Genomic DNA, 21,200 nt, shown 5'->3' with positions numbered 1-21,200 from the left:
CAGCTTTGTTTAAAAACAAACAAACAAAAAAAACCCAACAAAAAAAATAGCAAACACCCCCAAATTTAGACCCCAACAAACCAAATGAAAACAAAGAAAAGCACACAAGAGAAAAGAACATAGTCCAGCTTATGTAAGCATTCAAAGGACGAAACATGCAGTAAAACTCCTCATTAGGACTCTTTTCCTTTATTTAGAGTTCTTATTTTAGAGGAGGATTCATGTTAAACATGTTAGTTGTGTTTTTAAGGTAGTATAACCAGCTTAAATTTTCTTACGTTATTTTTTAACAAATAGGCTGTTTTAATATGGATTGTCTTGCTTGTTTACCTTTTTTAGTAACAAAATTAAGTCTGTCTTTTAGAGGTCTAATCTACGTTTGTATGAAAAACAATTGTAATTTTGTCAATGTGGCATCTTTTTCTGTTTTTTCTGCATTAATGTCTGAAAAAGTCTGAATAAAGTATCTCTGTTTAGAATGTTTTCAAGTAAAGCTTTTGGAATTTTTCTTCCTGGAACTGAGCTAAAAGCTGAATGAGTGTTGAATACTTGAAACTGATTGATAGGCTTTGAAGCTGGTGAAACGTCCATCTAAATGGAACAGTGGCAATTAACTTATAAAGATTTCTTATAAATAATGGGTAACCTAACTTCATGTTTGAAAGAAATTCTTCAGAACTTGTCACGGAATCGCACCAAAATGGCTACACACACACAAATAATGAACTCAAACAAGCTTTAATCTGCAACTGAAATGAAGCAGACAAAACTTCATTCACCAAGACAACATTCCACTGACATTTAACAAATACAGGTTCGATGTGCTGGTTGGGAATATTACCAGACACGGCTGAGTAAAGAATTCTTAAGTTTTTGGCCAAACGATCCAAAATGTGCACTCACTCACTCACCAAAAAGGGAGGGCTCTCAATCTCGAGAAGTTACCTTAGGTGGCGTCCCAACTCAAGGGGAGAGTCCTCGACTGCAGACCCGCTGCTCCGAGGAGGACCGACTCCAATGAGTCCTCCGACAGGGAGGGCCCCATTGATACCCTGGTTGAATCTGCTCTGCGGTCAATCCATGGTTGTGTCAGCCCCTACTGGCTGAGGACCCCAACTTTCCCGCCTTTGACCCCCACTGTGTGGACCAGACATGAGCTGTGAGGGGAGAGGCAGTCCTGGCGCCTCCAGGGCCAGAAACTTTAGCACTGTTTGTGTTGGGTCTTTAGTGGGGTGGGTGCTCCTGCCACAGAACTTTATTCAAATCTGTTGCACAACTGTTTCTGCATGATGTTTGCACATATGTTAGTTCTTACTGGACTGCCTTCTACTACATCCAGTACCAGGCTGAGCAGTTGAAGCATGTCACAATAACATAAATAGAAATTTAGAAGTGCTGTAAATGGTTATCTTCTTCTTGGTCTGGAAGTATCTTAAATGGATGGGCAGAATTTTGGAAGTTGATTTGACCTTTTTTCTAGCATTACTCTCATGACAAATTTAAGACTTTTCAACATGTCTTTCATCTTGGAGAAGTTCCCTTTTCTGGTGAATACCTGGTGGTATTTCAACCTTGTGTCAGCAGAAGCTGACGAAGGGGCATGGCCAAGGGTTATGCAGATAGATGGGGTTTAGGGGGACTGCTGCTTTTGACAGTAATGCTGGCTTAAGCAAATGCATTGAACCACACTATAAAATTTGATTTAATTTCCTGTTTAGATTTGAATGTTTACATAGTAGAAATATTTTCATGCTCATCTTTAGAATGAAACATCCTACCACCAGATGGAGATCTTACTATTCAAACTCCTAAAACTTCATACTCTTCCCTGCGAGTTCCATAGTAACTTTTGAAAGTTTCTGCTTTATTGAACAAAACAGCTTCTGTTCTCCTGCCTCTTTCCCCATCTTCTCATGCTGCTGCCCAGAAGTGCTTTTTGATTTCTGCAAGGCAGGGTGGACCTTTCATTGCTGTACTGTTGTTTGTTACGGGACATTTTAGATAGGATGCCAGTAGTGAGTCTGTATTTTAACAAGTTTTATTGGGGAAGTATTTTGTACACTTATGATGTAGTTGAAGAAGAACCACAATCAGTTCTATAACCTTTCAACATCAAAGGGAGAAAAAAGCATTTTGTAGCATTGCTACGATGAGGTGTAAGAGGCTGTCAGTAAAAAATTTAAGAACTGAAGGCAGTCACGAGTACTAACAAACTTGGCAGCTGTTGAGATGTAATTCTTGACTTTTCCAAAGTTTTCTTATGTGGAAATGCAAATTTGAATAACAGCAATGACTTAGTATGCAGTGTGGTGTCATCATCAGTTACATTACATACTGTATACCAGTACTGTAGGCTTGCTTGTTTTATGTGTCTTATTTATAAAGCCAGGGGTCTTGCATTGTCTAATAGTTTTAGGTTGTTGTTGTTTTCTTTTAAAGATACTTTTGAATACTCCAAACCAGTTTTTGGCAGTAAATAGGCAATACTCAATTCTGCTTTCAAGAAAAATGCTTGTTTAATTAACTAGCTGTGTTTTAAATGGAACTTGGTCTCCTAAACAATAACAGATGAAGAGCTTAATTGTTATTTTTTTAAACTTACCTTCATTCAAAACGGAGAGTTTGTTAGCTCTCTTTTAGCACATTAAGTGTTACTCCCAAAAGTTAGACTCATCAGGAGGAGCCTTCTGTCTGCAAGTCTTTAGAATCGAAAGTCGGAATAAGAATTAATACCACCCACCTTCCTGTGTTTTAGGAAAAACAAGGAAGAATATGAAGTATGCTTTCCTCTGTGGGTTTACTGCAAAAGGGTAAGTGTGTGACTGGATCTTTTCTGGCATTTTTTGTCCTCAAGAAAATACATAGGAGGCTATTGCTAGCTGATAGTTTACCAATACAGTGCTAAACTGGACCATATTTTCTCTCTGGCTGCTTCAGTATGTCTCCTTCAGATTAAATAAGCTATCTTTATTTCAAATTTCATTTTTTGTTTAACACAGATGAGCTGGGCAAAGTCACTATGCTGATCTGTGTGCATATACTTTACAGCTTGACTTGAATAATTGTTTTCCTAGTTACTATTTAATTCTCTATCTCATCCTAATTTCTTGTTTCATGAAATAAAACCAAGAATGTTACTTACTTAAGAATAACACTTTCATGGGCCAACTTTCTGGGGTATCTCCCAAGGAATTAAAATTAGTAACAGAATTCTGAAGAAAGCTTACCTAAAGCAGATGTGTATGCATTAAAACACTAGCAGCATCTTCTCCCAGCTAGACTTGCTTTATTTCTGCACCCCTGGCTGAAACGCTCTGCTTACATGCATGTTCAGTCTTCTATCCAGATACTTAGTTGCCTTTGGGAAGAGGGTTTTAAAAACAAAAAAAAAGGCACTACAAGTTTCAGGCAATCACAGAGCTTGTGATATCCGTGTCTTCAGAATCTTGTATAGTTTCCTCTGGAAGAGAACCAGGTATTCATTGCCAAGCGTATGACCAAGCCCTGACCTTACTGTCAGACTGAGTACAGATCTGTAGGTTCATTATTTTCTTGCATGTCTTGGCTTGCTGTGAAACTAGTTTTATGTCTGAACAAGGCTGCTTTTGCTTTATATAGGTAGTTGATTCTTTTATCCCCACAAAACTGACAGTTACAAATAATACTGTTAAATAACATGACTGCAGCTAGACTGGTTCAAAGACAGAATAAAGAAGCTAACAGGTTTGGTTTGTGTACTAATCATTTTCTTCCATAGAGCACACACAGCACCAAAAAATAGCTCTTGCCTGATGGTAAACACCCATAATACTTTGAACGATCTAAAATATAAATTATTAGCCTTCTTGCTATGTGTTTTCAGTTCCTGCAGAGTTCGGAAAACAAAGTGCTGGCATTGCCATCTCACACATTTCTAAAAAATTCATCTTTTTAAAGAGGCTATGTATCAATTTCTAAATCTAACAGCACTGTTAATGGAATTTTGTATAGTTCTGTACAAGAAGTGTCTCTGCATAAATATGAGTCTCTTCTGAGAGTGAAGAATTGCTGAATGAATTGGGCATAACCCAAGGGGAAATAGATAATGCCACCCAGGAATAAAATCTAGTCTTTGCACTCCAAATTTTTTGGTTACCATAGCAGGCTGTGTATTATGTTTTTAAAAGAACCTTAGTCTCTGTGCTACAATGAGAGGTCAGGGTTTACACATGCTCCGCTAAATCTGCTGTCAAGCTGAAATTCTGCTTTAAAAATAATGCTAATTTTTATGCCAGAAAAGTTCCTACTTCCTAAACCACATCTAATCTCATTCGTTATGTATGCAGAGTTTTCCTTACAAAAATAAGTCTTACAATTAGGGTTAAATTCAGCTTAGTGTAAATGCAGAGTAAATTGGCTAAGTCTGAATACATACCAGCAGAATGTGCACTTCAGTGTAGTATGTAATGCCTAATTTGTTGCTTCTGAGTGGAAAAAGTACGATTATTTTTTCCTGAGTGCTGCGAACTAGAATACTTCTTAGTAGGAAGATTACTGCAATTTGTGTAATTTTTTCCTTTGCACATTAAATTTATTACTGAAGAATTTTCCTACTGGAATTTTCCTGTCAAATAGGAAACAGAGAAGATTATTTTTCTGATAACTTTATAGTATTTAAGTAATATGCTAATCTGTAGAACTCATTACACAAAATTTTTAATAATCCAAAATACTGGTTATAAAGTACCTTCAAATAAAATCAACTGAAGGAATGTCTTTGCTGTGCTTTAGGAAAGAAAAAAACAGCACTAGTTACTGTCCAGCTACCTAAATAAATAAGACAGCAGGAACAGTAAATGATAAAGGACTTTTAAAACCCGTTTTGCATTGTTAATGACCATAGGTTAATATTTTAAACAATGAAAAAGTTTCCATCACTTGATGATGCAAGTATTAACAGGAGTTTGTAGAATTCCATACAGTATCTGCTAAGTTTGGCAGCTTAGCAAATACAATATAATTGCAGCATCCATGATTTGAATTCAGGCTGTGATTTATTCCTCTGCAAAGGGTTTGTAAATCAAAATCACACACTCCTCAGTTCTGGATGGTGTCTGACCCCAGTGAGTTTGAGGAAAGCACCTTTAGTGCATGACCCCTGCACACAGCTGACCAAGTCAAACGACTGTCTCCTTGGAGTTCCTTTTGAGGGACTGCAGGCCCAGCAGGGACTGCTGATTGGAGGGGACACTGGCAGACTTTGGGATTAGGAGTATCACCCGCTGATTGGTCCGACGCCATTCGCTATATAATCTACAGTGATACCTAAAGGATACCTGGGGAGAGAAGAGAGATGCACGGTGTTTAGAGTCACTGTGGTCCTCCAAGGAATCAGTTGGGGTTTTGGGGGGAAATGCCTTCAAGACAGACAAGCAGCTGATAAGCAGCCTAATTGGGTGGGATAGAAATGAGCAAAAAGTGGCGGGCAAAGGTGAGACCTATGTACCTGGCTTGTTCTCCAGGTAGCCACAGCAGGGAAGAAAAGCAGCCTGTGCCCTACTTTCTACCGCTGCCTACCTCTTACTCCTTTTTTTATAACAAATCAGACATCTGCCTCTCTTTTTGGGGTACCATCATGCTGCAAGTATTTAAACTGACAAATAACGTAATTGGCTAGATGGCGAAGGCTTGCAGCTAGCTAAGCTGTGTGCGAACACTGACAGGGTCTATAGTGCCTTCTAGTGCTTTATTGCTGAATGCATAAAATTTAAAATTGCAGAGATGCAACAGGATGAGTGTGAGCCATCTGCCAACATATGTACCTCAATTTAGATTGTCTTCAACTGTGTTTTTTTTAACTGTTAACCATTTTCAACCTTAGTGTGGTTTTGCTAATGGTGGAAGAGACATGTCTGACTACTATAGATACTCAAGATTGCTTGGCCTTTTATTTTTTAAAAATCGTTTACTGCTTATTCTAGTGACAGCCAAGTGTCTTAAGAGTTATGTCTATGTAAGATGATGTAGATGTGCAGTTTAAAAAAAGAAATAATCAGAACATCAGACTTGGAACCTTTTGGGTGAAATGTGCCACATGATAATTGCCATGTTCTTGAACTGTGGGCTGGAGGGACCCATGCAGTAAGCATTCTGTTTTCATGTGCAGCCAGTCATTTGCCACTGATCTTTATGCACTTGTGCCACTTCTATAGCTCAGTGCTAATCAGGGGAAAGAGGGTGCCATAAAGGCTGGAGGTAACACACCAGGTTTGTGCAGGTGGGTGGAAGATGCTGTTGACTCTGTTTGCAGAGAAGTGACTGTGCACTGCTGTCAAAAAAGGACTGCGCTTCTTGCTTTCCTACTCGTACAGTCATGACAGGCTGCCTGCCAGGTATGGAGGGATATTAAGTAATATACATACCTATTAATGTATCCTTCAAAAACTTCTCCCTGTTGCAAGACGGGTGATTTTAACTAAATAAATCATTTACTTTTCCATAAAATCCTACTAGGCACAAAAAAAGACCTTCTGGGGTTTTTCATTAGATCTTTATACAGCTGTCCTCTGTTAATGAGGGAAACCTGTAGAGCTTTTGTTCACTGAGCAGTTGCCCAAAGACACCTCTTTCAACAGATGAATTGCTTCCCCACCTTTCAATCTCCTCTGCTCCCCCTGAAGCAGTCTGCATCTTGAAAGAAGATGTGAAATCTCTTTTCAAAAGGCACTGCAGTATCAGCAGAAATCACACGGTACAGAGAGGAGTGGGGGGGAACCCATGCAAAGATGAATGCCATGCAAAATGCAGTGACTGCTTCAAGGAGCGAGCTGGAGTTTAGGTTGAGTTTTCAAGTAGCATCACATGAGGCTCTCTGAGGAACGGCCACATTGTGAAGGCAGGCTTTAACTGCTTGATTGTTTAAGGCATTTTCACAGGACAGCCTAGTGAAGTTTGACAGCTTGTTTACCACGGGTTCTTGCCTGCAGGCAGTTTCTAAGTGATGCCAGCAGATGTCAGCAAAGCCATGGTTACGCACCCCAAGCTATTGCACTGGGTGCTGAACAAAGGCCTGGTGTACGTTGGCCTTTGGCAGGCTACGCCCATTCGTTCGGCTCTTCAACAGGATAGCAAGGCGGCTGTTTATCTTTCTAACTTACTCTGAATTTATCTGAGCTATCTAGTCCCTTCCAACCTGATGCATTCTTTGATTGTGGTCTTACAGAAGTCAAGATTACCTGTGTGCAAGAGAAAGCAGACTGTGGCGCTGAATTAGTTTAAATAGCTATCTCTGGTTTGTGTCTGAAGTTTTCTTCTTGGGAGTAGCAGACTTTCTGGCATGTTTGTGCATCCGTTACAGTGGTTAAATGCAGAGGAAAAGCAACAGCATTTTATGGGGAACTTGGCTGTTTTAGGAAAAGGGACAAATTAGCATCTCTCCCATTCTGTACTCACTGGGATAACTGTGGTGTGTAAATAAACTATATGCCAGCTTTTAACCTCCAGAGAAAATAAGCTGATTTACTGAAAGTAAAATGAAGTCTTAGTTTTCTTTATTTTCCCAGGACCTGAAGAAGCATTATATCACATGTTGTGTGTAGTCTACCCCACAGCCCTCAATGTATTCCCTGCATAGCCATAACTAAGCAAGCAGTACAGGATTCTCTCATTTCCTAAAATTAAAGGGCAGGTGGTACTGAAGCACTTAATGGGGTTAGGACTTTTGCGTTTGAGTCCTTTCCTTGCTGCATGGCAGGTGGAGCATGGAGCCTCTCCAAAGCAAAAGCAGCCTGGGGCTTTCCTGCATGACTGATGTGTCTCAGGCCACTGAGCAGAGTGGGCATGTCTTCCACTCCTAGGGTGCTCAGTGCCATTTGTAAAGCAGTTGCTTTAGGTCTCTACCTTGACTTTGCAAATCTGTCCTCTGAGAAAGTGTGTGTAAGAATGCTCTGCCCTGTTGTCTTAATCGGCAGATATACTTAAACCTCCTCAAAATCTTTCCATCCAGTACCAATGCTGTGAGGGCAGTGAGGGCACCTTCTGTACTGTGAAGAGAGCCTGAGAGTCCTTCCCACCGTATCTCTCTGCTCTGCCACCTGAATTAACCCCATGCTGAACAGGAGGGCTACTGTGCCCTGAAAGGGTTTCTGCCTTGCCCTTCCCTCATCAACACAGTGCTTCTGTAGCATCTCCACCTCCTGTGGGCCTGAACAGTAGATTAGAGTGGAATTATATCTTCTACAACTCAGTGGACAATAAAGATACTGTATTTCAACTAAAAACAACAAAGGCAAGCATTTATATCAGGTCTTGCTATCACCATATTCTGCAAGAGCCAATAACACGTTTCTCTGTATGCTTCTGAAGAGGTCAGAGTTATACAGTGAAGGGATTTCTGCCACTTACAGTGCAAATGCAACAGACGGTGTTAGGAACTACAACTGACACGATGCAGAAGTCTTAATGAGCAAGGTCAGATATGTCCACGTGTCATGGACAATTAAATTCAACTACTTAGTCACACTACCCTTTTCAACTTCTAACCATTGTGGTGCTTGTGAATTATGTGTTTCAGGTAAACTAGACAGCATTTGGGTTTCTAAGACAGTCATACACCAAGAAAATCTGAATGACCTTTGCTTGAGTACCTGACATGTGTCTATGCGCAGTTCTGCAGGAAATACAAGCAGCACCTCACTGCTGGAGTAAATGGCCATCCTGACAAAGGAGAGTGTTGCTGCTACCACTTCACAGAAGCAACACAAAGAGAAACTGCAGGAGGCTGAGGCAAAACTCTCAGCTTTTTCTACTGTTGTGCACCGCTAAATTTGGCCTGCAGTCCTCTATGGACTAGACAGTGTTTCGCTGTTATGAGTGAAGTAAATACGATGTTATCTTTCATAGCTTCCTTAGAGCTAGCTGTTAAGTAATGTGGGGTGGTTTTTTCGTTCCCACTGCATCTCCCCTCTTCCAAGCTTACTCTGGGCTCAGCATAGACGTTTCTTGCTGTGGGCTAGCTCCACTAATGAAGGTCTTAAAGTGCCACCTCCTCAGCAGCTTACACTGATCAAAAACTGCTGGAAGGGGCCAGCCATAGAGCATGTGGCCATGCCCTCTGAGAGCAGAGCTTGGTGCTGGCCCTGCATGATCTGTGGCTGTGCTGGCACCACAGGCAGGATGGTCCTGCCCCCACTCAGGGCAGCACAGGCTCAGATGAGCTCTTCCTCTTGCAAAAAGCACAACCTTGCACCACTGCACAACCCTGTTAGCATGAGTGCTCTCTGTCATTCTTCCCCCACCAGAGCTAGAGCTGTGAAATGTCAACTCAGCAGTAACCTGCGGTTTTCAGTGAACTGCTAGACCGTGGCTCAATAAACATGATGGCTATGGGTCCCCTTCCTTTCTGCTGGGCCAGCTGTTGGTGCGCTGGAGTCAGGAATTAAGTGACACCACACCTGGCTGGGCAGAGGATGGGAATAAGGCAGCGATTTAATTTGCACTGCTAAAGCAGCTACATTTCTACAGACCTGGGTGCAAGGTGTGTTCTGCCATGGACTTCCCACAGTGCCACAAAGACAAGGAAGCAGGAAAGCATAGGATGCACGCACACCCAAGACTTCTGAGTTGCAAAATTGGACAGATGTTGGAAATCAGAATAAAATCTGAATCCTCTGTGCCAGCCAGGTTGCCACATTATCTTTAGCAAACTTCCTCCTGTAGCATCTGTCTCAAACTCCTCCATGTTACTTCCTTGTCTCCCTCCTGCTACTCCCTCTAGCGTTTGGGATTTGGGAATTACTGATCCCAAAGGCAAACTGTCTGGTTTTCCAGAGAATGTGAATGGTGCGGAACCAAGAGGTTTCCCGCAGAAGTAACTTTATGAGTGCAGAAGCTAAATATAAGCAATGCTTTGTACAGTGGTCCACTCACTCTACAGCACTCTGTGTAATTAATTTTTTTATTTTTCCCCCCCCTCATTCCTGTGAGTTGAACAGAAAACCAATACTTACTATGGTCCAAAAGAGGTAAATAGTGAAGAGTGCGACAGTGAGTGCAATGAGGCCAACAGCTTCTAGCCTACTACTAAAGTGCAGATGGTCCACTGCTCCTCGTAGACACAACCAGCCAGAGATGGTCGCCAGCGGAGTGATAAACAAGAAGCACACCATGTCTCCAAAGAGAGTCCGTTTCTCATGCTGGGGGCCTGGGTTTCTCAGCCACTGTAGGCAAAATGCAGACAAAGCAAGTTTCAGCACAGGGAGGATGTTTTACGCCAGAGGAGCTGCACACTTGCAAAACACAGCCCTGCCCCTTTGAGGAGTGAACATGGACCACATCCAGGACATGGGTTTGGCTGTCCCTGGAGAGCTCCCACCTGAACGCCTCCCCCTCACTGCCCACTGGTGCACACCTCTCATCATGTGTACCTATTGCGTTGTTTATTCAGCTGTAGTAAAATCTGCCTTGAGAAGAGGAAGGGTTTTCCATAGTGCAGCCCCTGGGTGCTGAACTGCTTGAGAAACTTCCATCTTAATGGAACACGATCTCTTGACAAATCAAGAGTGGAGAAAATGTTTGTTAATATTTTGTATTCTATTTTAAGATTTATTTTCCTTTACATTCTGTAAATGCCAGAGTAATTTTCAACTTGCTTTCAGGTATCTGCATGCAAGCAGATCTGAATGCACACAAGGTTACTTTTTATGAAGAGGACATTAATTTTGCAAGACAGAGTGCCTGAAAGTCAGCTACTGAAAGCCAAGATTGATTGAAGAGCTATCAAGCCCACAAGCTCATGTTTCTATGAGCTCTTGTTTTAGATAGCAGAGGTTAAAGAAGTTCAGCCTACAACAGTACCTACAACTGAAACCTATTAATAAAAAAACCCCAAAGGTCAAGTCATTATTTGAACAGGAAGACTACCAAGCCCTCGGTGCTACCAAGGATAGCAAATATTTTCTGCTGTGGCACAGCCAGTCTGGAAGCTGCACGTATTACCCAAGGCACCAAGGGCAAACACGTCATGTACCACGCTGTGGTACCACTGTGTCTGACCAGAGTCCACAACTGAAGGAGTCAAAGCTGGGAACGGGCAGCAGAGGTGGAATGAGCTGTCACAACCCCAGCCACCTGTGCAGAGCTGGGCGCAGGGCAGGCCGTTTTTGCCCACACCCCTCCCAAGCCCCTGGCTTCAAACGCGGAGGTCATGCTAAGGGCAAGGGTCTTCCAGGGACCTATTGCACTGTCTGCCATCAGTGCAACAGGAAACCAAAACCACTGCAGCCCTGTGCCAATGGACATGGATAAGGCTCATGTGTCCCTAAACTGCTGGTCTCTCTTGTTCCTACCAGGCTCCTATATATGGCAAGTAGAAGCCCTGTCTCTTTAGTCCAGAAACTAAGGCTGAGGAGGCATCTTCATCCCTTCACCAGTTAAAGCCTTTTTTTCCCAGCCACCCTGCATTTTTTTCTTCTTCCTTATTACAGTGCTGCAACAATGACCCAGCGGAACAGCAGGACTCAAGAGTTTTGACAGGAGACATGAGGCTAAGAGTGTTGTGCTATCTAATGAATATTTCTTATCAAGGTATCCTACTCCTCTACTATCTTCAGACCGTACTTCATCTTTTCCCGCTTTGCCCACACCATGAAAGCAAATACAGCATTTGTCGCTCCATCTTCATATGGGGTAAAACAACAGTCAAGAAATTGAGTGCAACCAGGAACAGGCTGTCACTATCTGGCACTAGCCGAAAGACACAAATCAGCAGACAAGTTTGCCTCAGTCTCACTCTCTCTCAGATAGAAACAATAAATTATCATCTGATTCACAGGACTTTTGTGAGGTTTAACTGCAACACACTAACTCAGCAGCCTAAGATCCATTTTCATGTATGACTCAGGAATTTAGTAGAACACAAAAATATTTTCATAAACATTTTTTGCAAGACATAGGCTTTTTATAAAATCCTAAGGAAGTGAGAAGTGCTTCGTAACTGCTATGTACTACTGTAACTAAGGGTTTATAAGGGAAGATGCTAGTTAAAGAGGGAAGCTTAATACTGTTCTTTTGTATTCCCAAGGTTTCCTTTTCAGCAATGTTGTAAGCTCAAGATACCAGAATACCGTGTGGTGGGTTCATCCCAACCAGCAGGTAAACACCTACACAGCTGCTTTCTCACCCCTCCACTCCACTGGTATGGGGGAAGAGAACAGAAGAGACTGTAAGCAGCACTTGCTTCAGTAGAGCTTGTACAAAATAAGGAAACAACCATTTACATTTGAACAGCATTTTATTTTATTGTAACTTTATAGAGAATGCTACAAAATCATGTGTGAAAGGCTCACAGCATTTTCCTTGTCCCTTCCATTCCATTTGCTTAAAAACACCCCCAAGGGTGCATGCATAACAGTTCCAGGTTGTATTTGGTTGCTTCTAGACAGGACTGATTGCAACCTACACCTTGTTCAGTTTCCACAAATCCTTGAAATGCAAAACCACCGGGAAAATGAGAAGTGAAAGGGCCTGGTAGTGGAGATTCTATTTTAAAGGTGACTGAAAAGGTTTTGTTAAAAGTATTTGTTTAAAAGATGACCCTTAAGAGAATTGCTGAGCACCTGCACTTCTCCTTGATATCAGTGGGAACTTCAAGTGTTCACTCCTTTCCCAGAACAGACCTTAAAATGCCAGTATCTCCTTATCTCAGCGCTATATAGTCCTTCCTGCAACTGGGCAGTGAAGAACTCACTGCAATATCTGAAAGCCCGTTGGGTGGAGGCTGCATCCTCAAATCACAATATGTTGTGATCCCTTTGCATCTATGCAGCTCAGCTGGTCTAATAAATAGTTTATTGATCTGAGTGAGAAGGAACCACAGCAAGAATATATACGTGTGAGGAAGCACACACATCAAGGCATGTCTTGTCATCTCTGTCCTACGACTTTCACAAGACACAGTACAATGCACTTAAATTAGGACAGCATTTTACGGTGTTGCCATCTGACTTGACTGAAAGTCTGAGCAAACAAAATTGGTGTGAGACTGCTTCACAGATTGATGGCTTCTCGCACTTTTTATGTCTTGTCTAACTCATATGAATAAAGAATTAAACCAGAACAATGCAGATATTAGCTGAGGCTAGGATAGACAAGAGTAGTACTAAATAATAAATAAAAACCCCACCATAGTACAGTCTAACCTTAAAAACTGGAGACATTTCATGAGCTAGTTCAACGAATAATTTCAATAGCTGTATGGATTTCAGTCATAGCACGTATTTTTCTCCTGAAGTAGTGTGCATGTGTTTCTAAATCTGCTTTTGTTTAAATTCTAGGTTTCCATTTTCTGTTTCGTACATGTGCACTGTCAAGTTACTTTCTAGCTAAAAAGCCAAGTCAGCAAATCCTTTTGTGAAACTGAAACCCACACAACGATCCCAACAAAGTGCTGAGCTGATTAATTAGAGTGGTAGTACAGTAGGGACTACCCTGCTGGCAAAGAACGACATGTAAGGCCAGATGCAACTGTCAGATCTGCACTATGATACTCTGAAATCTGTCCTATTAAAATGTCAGTGTGCTCAATTATTTCTGCAGGAAAATTGAGACTCTCACAGTAATAATTTCAATTTTTGAGGGGGTGGGGGAAAGAGGCCATAAAAAAAGTCATGTCTGAAGTAAAATGCCGACTTGCCTAGCAAAGCACTATTTTATCAAGTGCTATGTTAAAGTGAACAGTGATTCCTGTTCCTGATAGACAGATGGAGAGCCTGAATAACAAGAAACGAACTGACTTTTGCAATGGCAGCAGGCACGAATTCAAGAACAGTTAGTGCAGCACTCATGCACAACTCAATATTGGTTCATGACAGACACAAGCAAAGAAACCCTGTGCCTGAAGACCTATATACACCTGATGAGAATCCAGCCCCTTGAAGAAACATGTGCTCCCACCTTGTCCCTCACAGTGAGACATACCAAATGGGGTCTGCTCAGAAGCAAAACACCCCCCAAACCCTGAGCTAATGGCTGTATGACAGCCCTCTGCTCCCCATGCCATCCCTTCAGCGGTGGGTGCTGCTGCCGCACCAGCTGCATGGACTGCGTGCACCACTCCAGCGCAGGGGCTCTCTGTTTAGCCATGCTCAGCTAAATGGCGCAGGTGCTGCTGAAAAGACCCAGACCATCTGTCCGCCGGGGAACGGGCACTCCCCAGAGGGCAGCCCCAGCAATGGGTCTGGGCAGGGTAACATCTTTGGCCACACGTCTCTTTGCCCAGCAAACGTGTGCCTAAGGCTGCAGGCAGTGGCAAAAGCTCATCTGAGACACACTGGTGATCTCCTCCTGTGCTTGGAGAGGGTCACTTCCACGGGAAAACAGAAAGGGCATCGAGAAAATGGAAAGCCACACCACAACAGGGGACTTTAGAAGTTTGATGCATTTATCCCAGCAAAGTCATGCTCTAAATGCATCTTGGGAATGGCCAAAAGAAGAGAGAGCTGAAGGGAGACATCAGTGAAAGCAAAGTGCTACTTAAGCTAATGGACAATGTTAGCTTAAGATCAAATGGGTAATAGCTGGCCATAACTAAATTTATAATAAGAATCAGAAAAAAATTCCCAGCCTTCAGACGATCCAGCTCTGGAACAGCCTCCCAAGAGGAGTCGCGTAGGCTAAAACCCCCAAAGCTGACATAAGTTTTATGAAGAAACTTGCTCACTTTTTGAAAGGGATTTTTGATGTACTGCGTTTGATGTGAGAAAACACTGCTAACACACCCGAGGCTTCTTCACCTCACACACTGACACGTGTTATACACATACAAGGATTTGCTGCAGTTACTTCACAAAGCAGAGTTGAATTTAAATTACTGTGTGCCCTAAAAAGGTTAAATTGAGCTCTTCACCTTCATTAGATGGTCTCCAGGCTTCCTTTGACTGAACACAAACTCTAGTGCTCAGGAACTTAATGTGATTTGCAACAGTCCCTGGGAGACTTTTGGTCTATGAGCCCACTACTGGCTTCCAAAATTTTATTTCATATTCACTGCATGTGAAACCAGATCTATGAAACTCTCCAAAAGCCCCTTTCAGTGCAAATGTAGAGAGATGTTTATTCGACATTGTCAAATAACCTGAAACTTCAGACTCCTGAAATGAGCGATTTGGCTTGGTTTACCTTCAACTGTTTTCACACAGAATCACACAGAATCGCTCGGTTGGAAAAGACCTCTGAGATTATCACGTCCAACCGTTCCTGTCTACCCACTAAACCATATCCTTAAATACCTCATCTACCCGCTCCTTAAATACATCCAGGGATGGTGACTCCACCACCTCCCTGGGCAGCCTGTTCCAGCTTCTGACGACCCTCTCAGTAAAGAACTTCCTCCTTATCTCTAACCTGAACCTCCCTTGGCACAGCTTGGTGCCGTTTCCCCTTGTTCTATCCTCCATCACCTGGGAGAGGAGACCAGCACCCACCTCTCTACAACCTCCCTTGAGGTAGTTGTAGGTGGTGATGAGGTCTCCCCTCAGCCTTCTCTTCTCCAGGCTAAACAACCCCAGTTCCCTCAGCCGCTCCTCATAAGGCTTGTTCTCCAGACCCCTCACCATCCTTGTGGCTCTTCTCTGAACACGCTCCAGAATCTCAACATCCTTCTTATAGTGAGGGGCCCAGAACTGAACACAGTACTCGAGGTGCGGCCTCACCAGTGCCAAGTACAGGGGAATAATCACCTCCCTGGACCTGCTGGTCACACTGTTTATTTCAACCTGCCTAAGCTAACGAGACTGGAGAACTGCTCATCTGAAAGGCGAGACAGGCTGAGGCCTGTGTGACAGGCCAGCAAAGGGAAGCCTTACCTTTGGAAAGGGAAATCACCAGAACAAGCTATAACCAAGGACCAGAACAAGCTGAAGAGGCTCAGACTGAGAATTCATCTAACCTAACCAAAATGAACTGCCAGCAGAAAACTGCTGTAAAACAACTCCACAAGTTTGAGCTGCCTCATCATTGCCAAAGGCCAAATCCTGGAAGCACTCACCTCCATAGGTCTAGCTTCAATTAGATGACTCACAAATGCTAAGTAAAGTATGTGCATAGTGCTTTCCAGATCAGATCCTAAGGCTATAACCTGTTTTTACTGGGAAGCCCTTTTTAGTTCACTACATTTTCCTTAGAAAATCGATTTTACATAAATGTTGCTGGAGCTACACCAGCAGCAAAGAAGATGCCCCAGAGTGAGAAGAAAATCCATCACACTGATTTTTAGTTAAAAGGTATTTAAATAGTTATCACATATGAAGCTGGGGGGGAGAAAACAGGAAGGAATCATCTTCCCTAAATGTGATTCCCTTTGAACCAAAAATAACTTATTAGACATCAAACATAACAGCTCATTTTGTTCTTTTCACGCTGATAGCTCTGCAGTGAATCTAGATGAAAGCCGTCTGTACACAAGCAAAACTACTAGCAATTATTGTCATTTCTGGTTTCATGCCAGCAGTGACCAATGGGAGCATTTTGCCCTGGGCTTTAAGCAAAGACAGACCAACATTGCCTGTTTTTTTAGTGTTTCTCTTGAAGGACATTTTTAAAGACCAAATTATATTTGAACAGTTCTGTTCAACTGCTTTTTTACTTGAAAAAATTGTTTTAACCTTTTTCAGTGAAATATTTTGAAACTAAGTTTAACTACATCTAACTCAAAATAAAGTCTCACAGACCAGAATAGTATATGTTTGTTTCAGTGCAATGAACCATTTGGGTGACTCCAAACTTCAACAGGTTAATGTTTTACCAATGAAAACAAACATTTGACAGTTACTTATCAGTTGAAAAAAATATTTATATTTCGGTTTTTGGGTTACAGTTACTGGCACCATGTCTTCAGTGGGGGCTTTTAGAAGGGCCATGATGACAGCTCACAGATGATGACAGATCCCAGAGACAAGGGCCTGGCTCTTTGACAGACAGAAACCAAATTATCTGATCTCTGTAACTTTATTTTGCTAATGTTATGGCCTCTTTGTAACTGAGTCTGCTCTTATTTAAGTTTCACCCTTATCTTAACTCAAGTTCCAGGAAATATTTTAATTGTGGATGTCTGAATGAGCCAAAGCTACTTTTTGAAATAGGAAATTAATTTCACTTGCATGTTTTTGTAAGTGGACAGAATACATTATTAATTGTAAGAGTTGTGCACGATACACCTTAAATTTCTTTTTGTTTTGTAGAAACAATAAACCACAGTGCAGATAGGAACCAACCCTAGGCGGTAGCTAAGTGTAAGGAGAGTACTGCAGGCTGTTGCTATCACACCATAAGTGAATTTGCAATCTAGGGTAGTCTGCCAGCTGAAAAATGGGAGTTTGATATAGAATGCTCCAAGTAGCAATAATACAGTGGCCAGTAGATGTGGTGTTCAGTTTCTGGTTTATACAACTTTAATGTCTAAAAACAGGATTACTAAATCTCTGATAGTAAATACAAACAACAGAGCTTGCTTAATTGCGCTATAAAAGTTTTTAAATTTCTTGCAGGTCCAATAGATAATAAGTGTTCAGTAACTCTCCAGAAAGACAGACATAATAAAACTTTTCATCTTAGAACAATTTTGTTCCTAGAAAAAGCAAACTTTGGCTGGCTCCTGTTGGTGGTAGGAAATGCTACGAGCAGGACAGAGATGATAACCAGGCAGTTTAACTGTATTACAGAAGCATGAGAAAAGTCACCAATACGACTATCTAAACCAAAAATAGCAGTACCTTTGAAAACCCACAGCATCTTCCCTCATCTTGCTAGTCCTTAAAGAACAGTCTATGGTCTTTTCCAAAGCAGCTATTTCCTCTGATTGTTCATTTAGTTTCTCCTGGGAACTTTCTTCAACATTTTTTTGCCCTTGATTGCTAGTCCTTTAAATTTAAGAAATATCAGTTACAGATGTGATGGTCTGAAGGCACAGTCTGTTCACTGACAATTTTTGCTTTTCTTCTTTTTTTTGGTGAGGGGTGGGTGGTTTGCTCTTGTTTGCATTCTTGCTGCCAGTACTGTGAGAAAGATTTGTGTTTGGGAAAAGCTAAGCTCTGTAGCAGAACTTTTCTGAAAAGAACATAAACAACTATTTCATTTACCTTTAAAGGTGAGACAACAGCTTGTTTCAGTCTCTGGATTTTTCCCCATTAGGAATGAATAGAGTATGGCATTCTAGGTGTAAAAAGTGTGTCTTGAAGAGGTTATGTTTTTAAAACTGTATGTGTTGGGGAGTTTATTATTTATTTTTGTAATAATTTAACAGACATGCTTCTACTGGAAATCTACATGGCTGCTTCAAATTCTCACTGTGTGACTTGGGTCTCAGAGGGGGCATTTTCACAGCTGAAGACAACTAGGTACAAAAGCATCTCCATTGCCTTGCCTCTCTTATTTTGCCCTTTTTGGGTCAAGAAGGCAGGGAGGATGTACATACTTATCTGCTCCCAGTCCTAACGAAGTCACTCCAAACTAAGATTTATGAAAGTTTTCCTTGTTGATGACTATACTGAGTCACCACTTTCCTTCTAGCTTTAAAAGTGATCCTTCTACAAACTATGTGCAGCAAATCTGGTGTCTCTTCATTACAGTAAGTAAATGCTAATAACTTGCTTCACTGAGCAGCAGAAAGGAAAAATAAGTGAAAAGAATCCCTAAAAACCAGCATGACTCAAAGTCTTGCACAAAAAGTAAATTCACATTTCAGTGTAAGGCTTCTGGAAGTTTTAAACTACAATGTAAGCTCATCTTAACTACTTCATGCCTAGATGTAGGTTTTAGGGCTATTTTATTTTTATTTTTTCTCAACAGCCAGAAACAGATTGGGAAAAACTAAAGTTGATTTCTGCCCAATATTGTGATGATTATCCTAACTTTCTTTTTTTCTCCTAGTCATGCTGTTTTGCTTATGAGTTTTATATTGTTAATTAAGTGCTTTCTGTTTGATTGTTTGTGTGTGACCTAGTCTAGGTGATCCTGCTCTGGCAGGAGGGTTGGACTGGATGATTCTGAGAGGCCCCTTCCAACTCCTAATATTCTGTGATTCTGTGTCAAGAGTTTCTGCTGCTTCAGCCTGGGTCCTCCATGTGAAGTGCTGCCAGGCTCTCACTGGCAGTGGGTGACCAAGGCATGGGAGAGAGATGTAGGGCTACTCAGCAGCAGCTGCTTTTTTCTTTGAGATGCATCATCAAGAGGCACATTCATAACCAGACATCCACGTGCCCAAGCACACATCCTGCACACCTCTGATTTCCAGCAGACTGTACAGGGGTGCTGTGCCTACTGTGCCTTCTACAGTAGAAGAGGTGGGTTCAGACCTTACCTGTACTTCTTGAATTGAATTTTGCGGTATCATGAGCCCGGGGACTGAGGGGAATGTGCGTGTACTGGTAATGTGTAAATGGACAACATCTTCTGGATTACTGGCAAATAGCTCCTTTTAACTGACTGTAGGGCTGTGGATATCTCCAAACAAGCCCCTTATCTGCAGGAGGAGCTCTGAAATCAAGAAAAATGGCTAGACTTGTTCTGCTGATGACTGCCAAGTGTCTCAATAGCAACATATTGTCTAGCAAAAATGTGACTCCAAATGGCAGCTCCACAGATGCTGCAAAAAGCTTATGCTCCAGTAGATTATGTCTGATTGATGGTGGTGGTTTCAATTTTCTGTGTCAGAGCTTGCCGGGTGCTCTTCAGAGGGGAGATGAACAGAAGGACTCAGTGACCTTCAGCATGAGAAAAAAATCCTTTTCTATAACAATCCATCTCTTGCTCCTTTACAACAATAGATCACGTTCTCTCCAGTGCAGCTGTTGTGAACAACTGACTGAGAAATAAGGAAGTCCCAGTGGAGAGCTGGGGAGCATCAGCCCAGCCTCTGAGCAGAAGCTCCATCAGAAGCAGGGTCATCTGGAGGGACTGAGACAGCTTCCAGTTAGCTCAGTCCATGAGCATGGCAGTGTAAGTGCTGAAAATCAGGTAGGGCATGAGAAGGCTCTGCACTTACCTGCAGCATGTTAGCCACCCATTTAACAAAACCTGTGAAGACTCAACAGAAAGCAGTTCTTACCGAAAACTGTAAAAACAAACCAGGCATATTTGACACATGTAGACCAACAGGATGGAGACAACCACTCCTTTTGGCTGACCGACCTTTGACAAACACTTGTGGAAGAGGTGAAATGTGTGCATTCACTGGTGCACGCTTCTTTGACTTGACAAAGTACAAGTCACATTGCTCCTCCGCCCCATGTGGCAGGAGGCAAAAGACATGAATGGTGGATGGTAATGAACAAATCACTTTCCTTGAATGCTGAAGGAGGGGTTAATCCCCACCGTAATGCTTGATTCATGGCTCAGAAACACAGTTCTTTTGGGGAAAATAGTATCAGTTAAAAAACAGAAATAGACCAAGGGTATCTGAAGCTTCACAAATGCAATGCTGAGAGGATGGATCTGCCTGACAGATAGTACTACTGTACTACTGCCTCTCTGGTTGGGTTTTGGGCATCAAACAGCAGATTGTACGTTCCACAAAAACATGTCCTGGGCATAGATAAAGGAATGCCTTCCTTGAGAAGTACATAGTTTGAAACTCAGTTGACCAGAGAAAAGCTCACAATGCAGGATACAAAGGATAAAAAAGGAAACAGAGGTCATAATGAATGCTATTTTTCCTCTGCTTTTCCTTGCAAAAGATATCAAGGAAAGAAACAGACGGCTGTGCATAACATAAGCTGAGGAGAGAAAGCAAAGGTGAGCTCCCTGCATTTTTGCATCCTATGCACAGTGTAGTCAGGAGGCCTGCAGGATACAGTTCTAGACATGACCCTTCTATCTGCGCTTAAGATCTCCTGTTTGCATGGGTCCATATCCTTAGTGTGAACATGGGCAATGGCTTAAAAGACAGCAAAAAGCTATCTTGCAACAAATTTTTATGAAGCACTTGCTTTCATTTCATAATGAACTAATGGCAAATTAGCAACATAATGGGCAGGGGGTTTAGGTGGAGAAATGCTATGGGCTCACTAGCCTGTTCTGATCAAATCACAAAGCACAGCAAGAAATAATCTGCTGCTTCCATAATAATGCACACAGGGGAGGAAAGAATATGGCTGAACAACCATCCCTGCCACCTACCGCTCTCTTCATTTCAAGCCCACTACTTCTGCAACCTCTCCTGGGGGTTAACA

General features: G+C 42.0%; 1 protein-coding gene across 1 annotated transcript in view; it reads right to left on the bottom strand.

The window, feature by feature from the left end:
- Nucleotides 1-5,156: 5,156 nt before the first annotated feature.
- The window catches only part of MARCH3 (membrane-associated ring finger (C3HC4) 3, E3 ubiquitin protein ligase), a 42,660-nt gene continuing 26,616 nt past the window's right edge, over nucleotides 5,157-21,200 (bottom strand). Inside the window, 2 exon segments of the mRNA XM_010188645.1 lie at nucleotides 5,157-5,315; nucleotides 9,987-10,196. Coding sequence (XP_010186947.1) covers nucleotides 5,157-5,315; nucleotides 9,987-10,196 — 369 coding nt within the window.

Source organism: Mesitornis unicolor, unplaced genomic scaffold (assembly GCF_000695765.1).
Source record: "Mesitornis unicolor isolate BGI_N332 unplaced genomic scaffold, ASM69576v1 scaffold5427, whole genome shotgun sequence".
Lineage (NCBI taxonomy): Eukaryota > Metazoa > Chordata > Aves > Mesitornithiformes > Mesitornithidae > Mesitornis > Mesitornis unicolor.
Note: the sequence above shows the minus strand (reverse complement) of the source record. Positions and strands in the feature narration are given on the sequence as shown.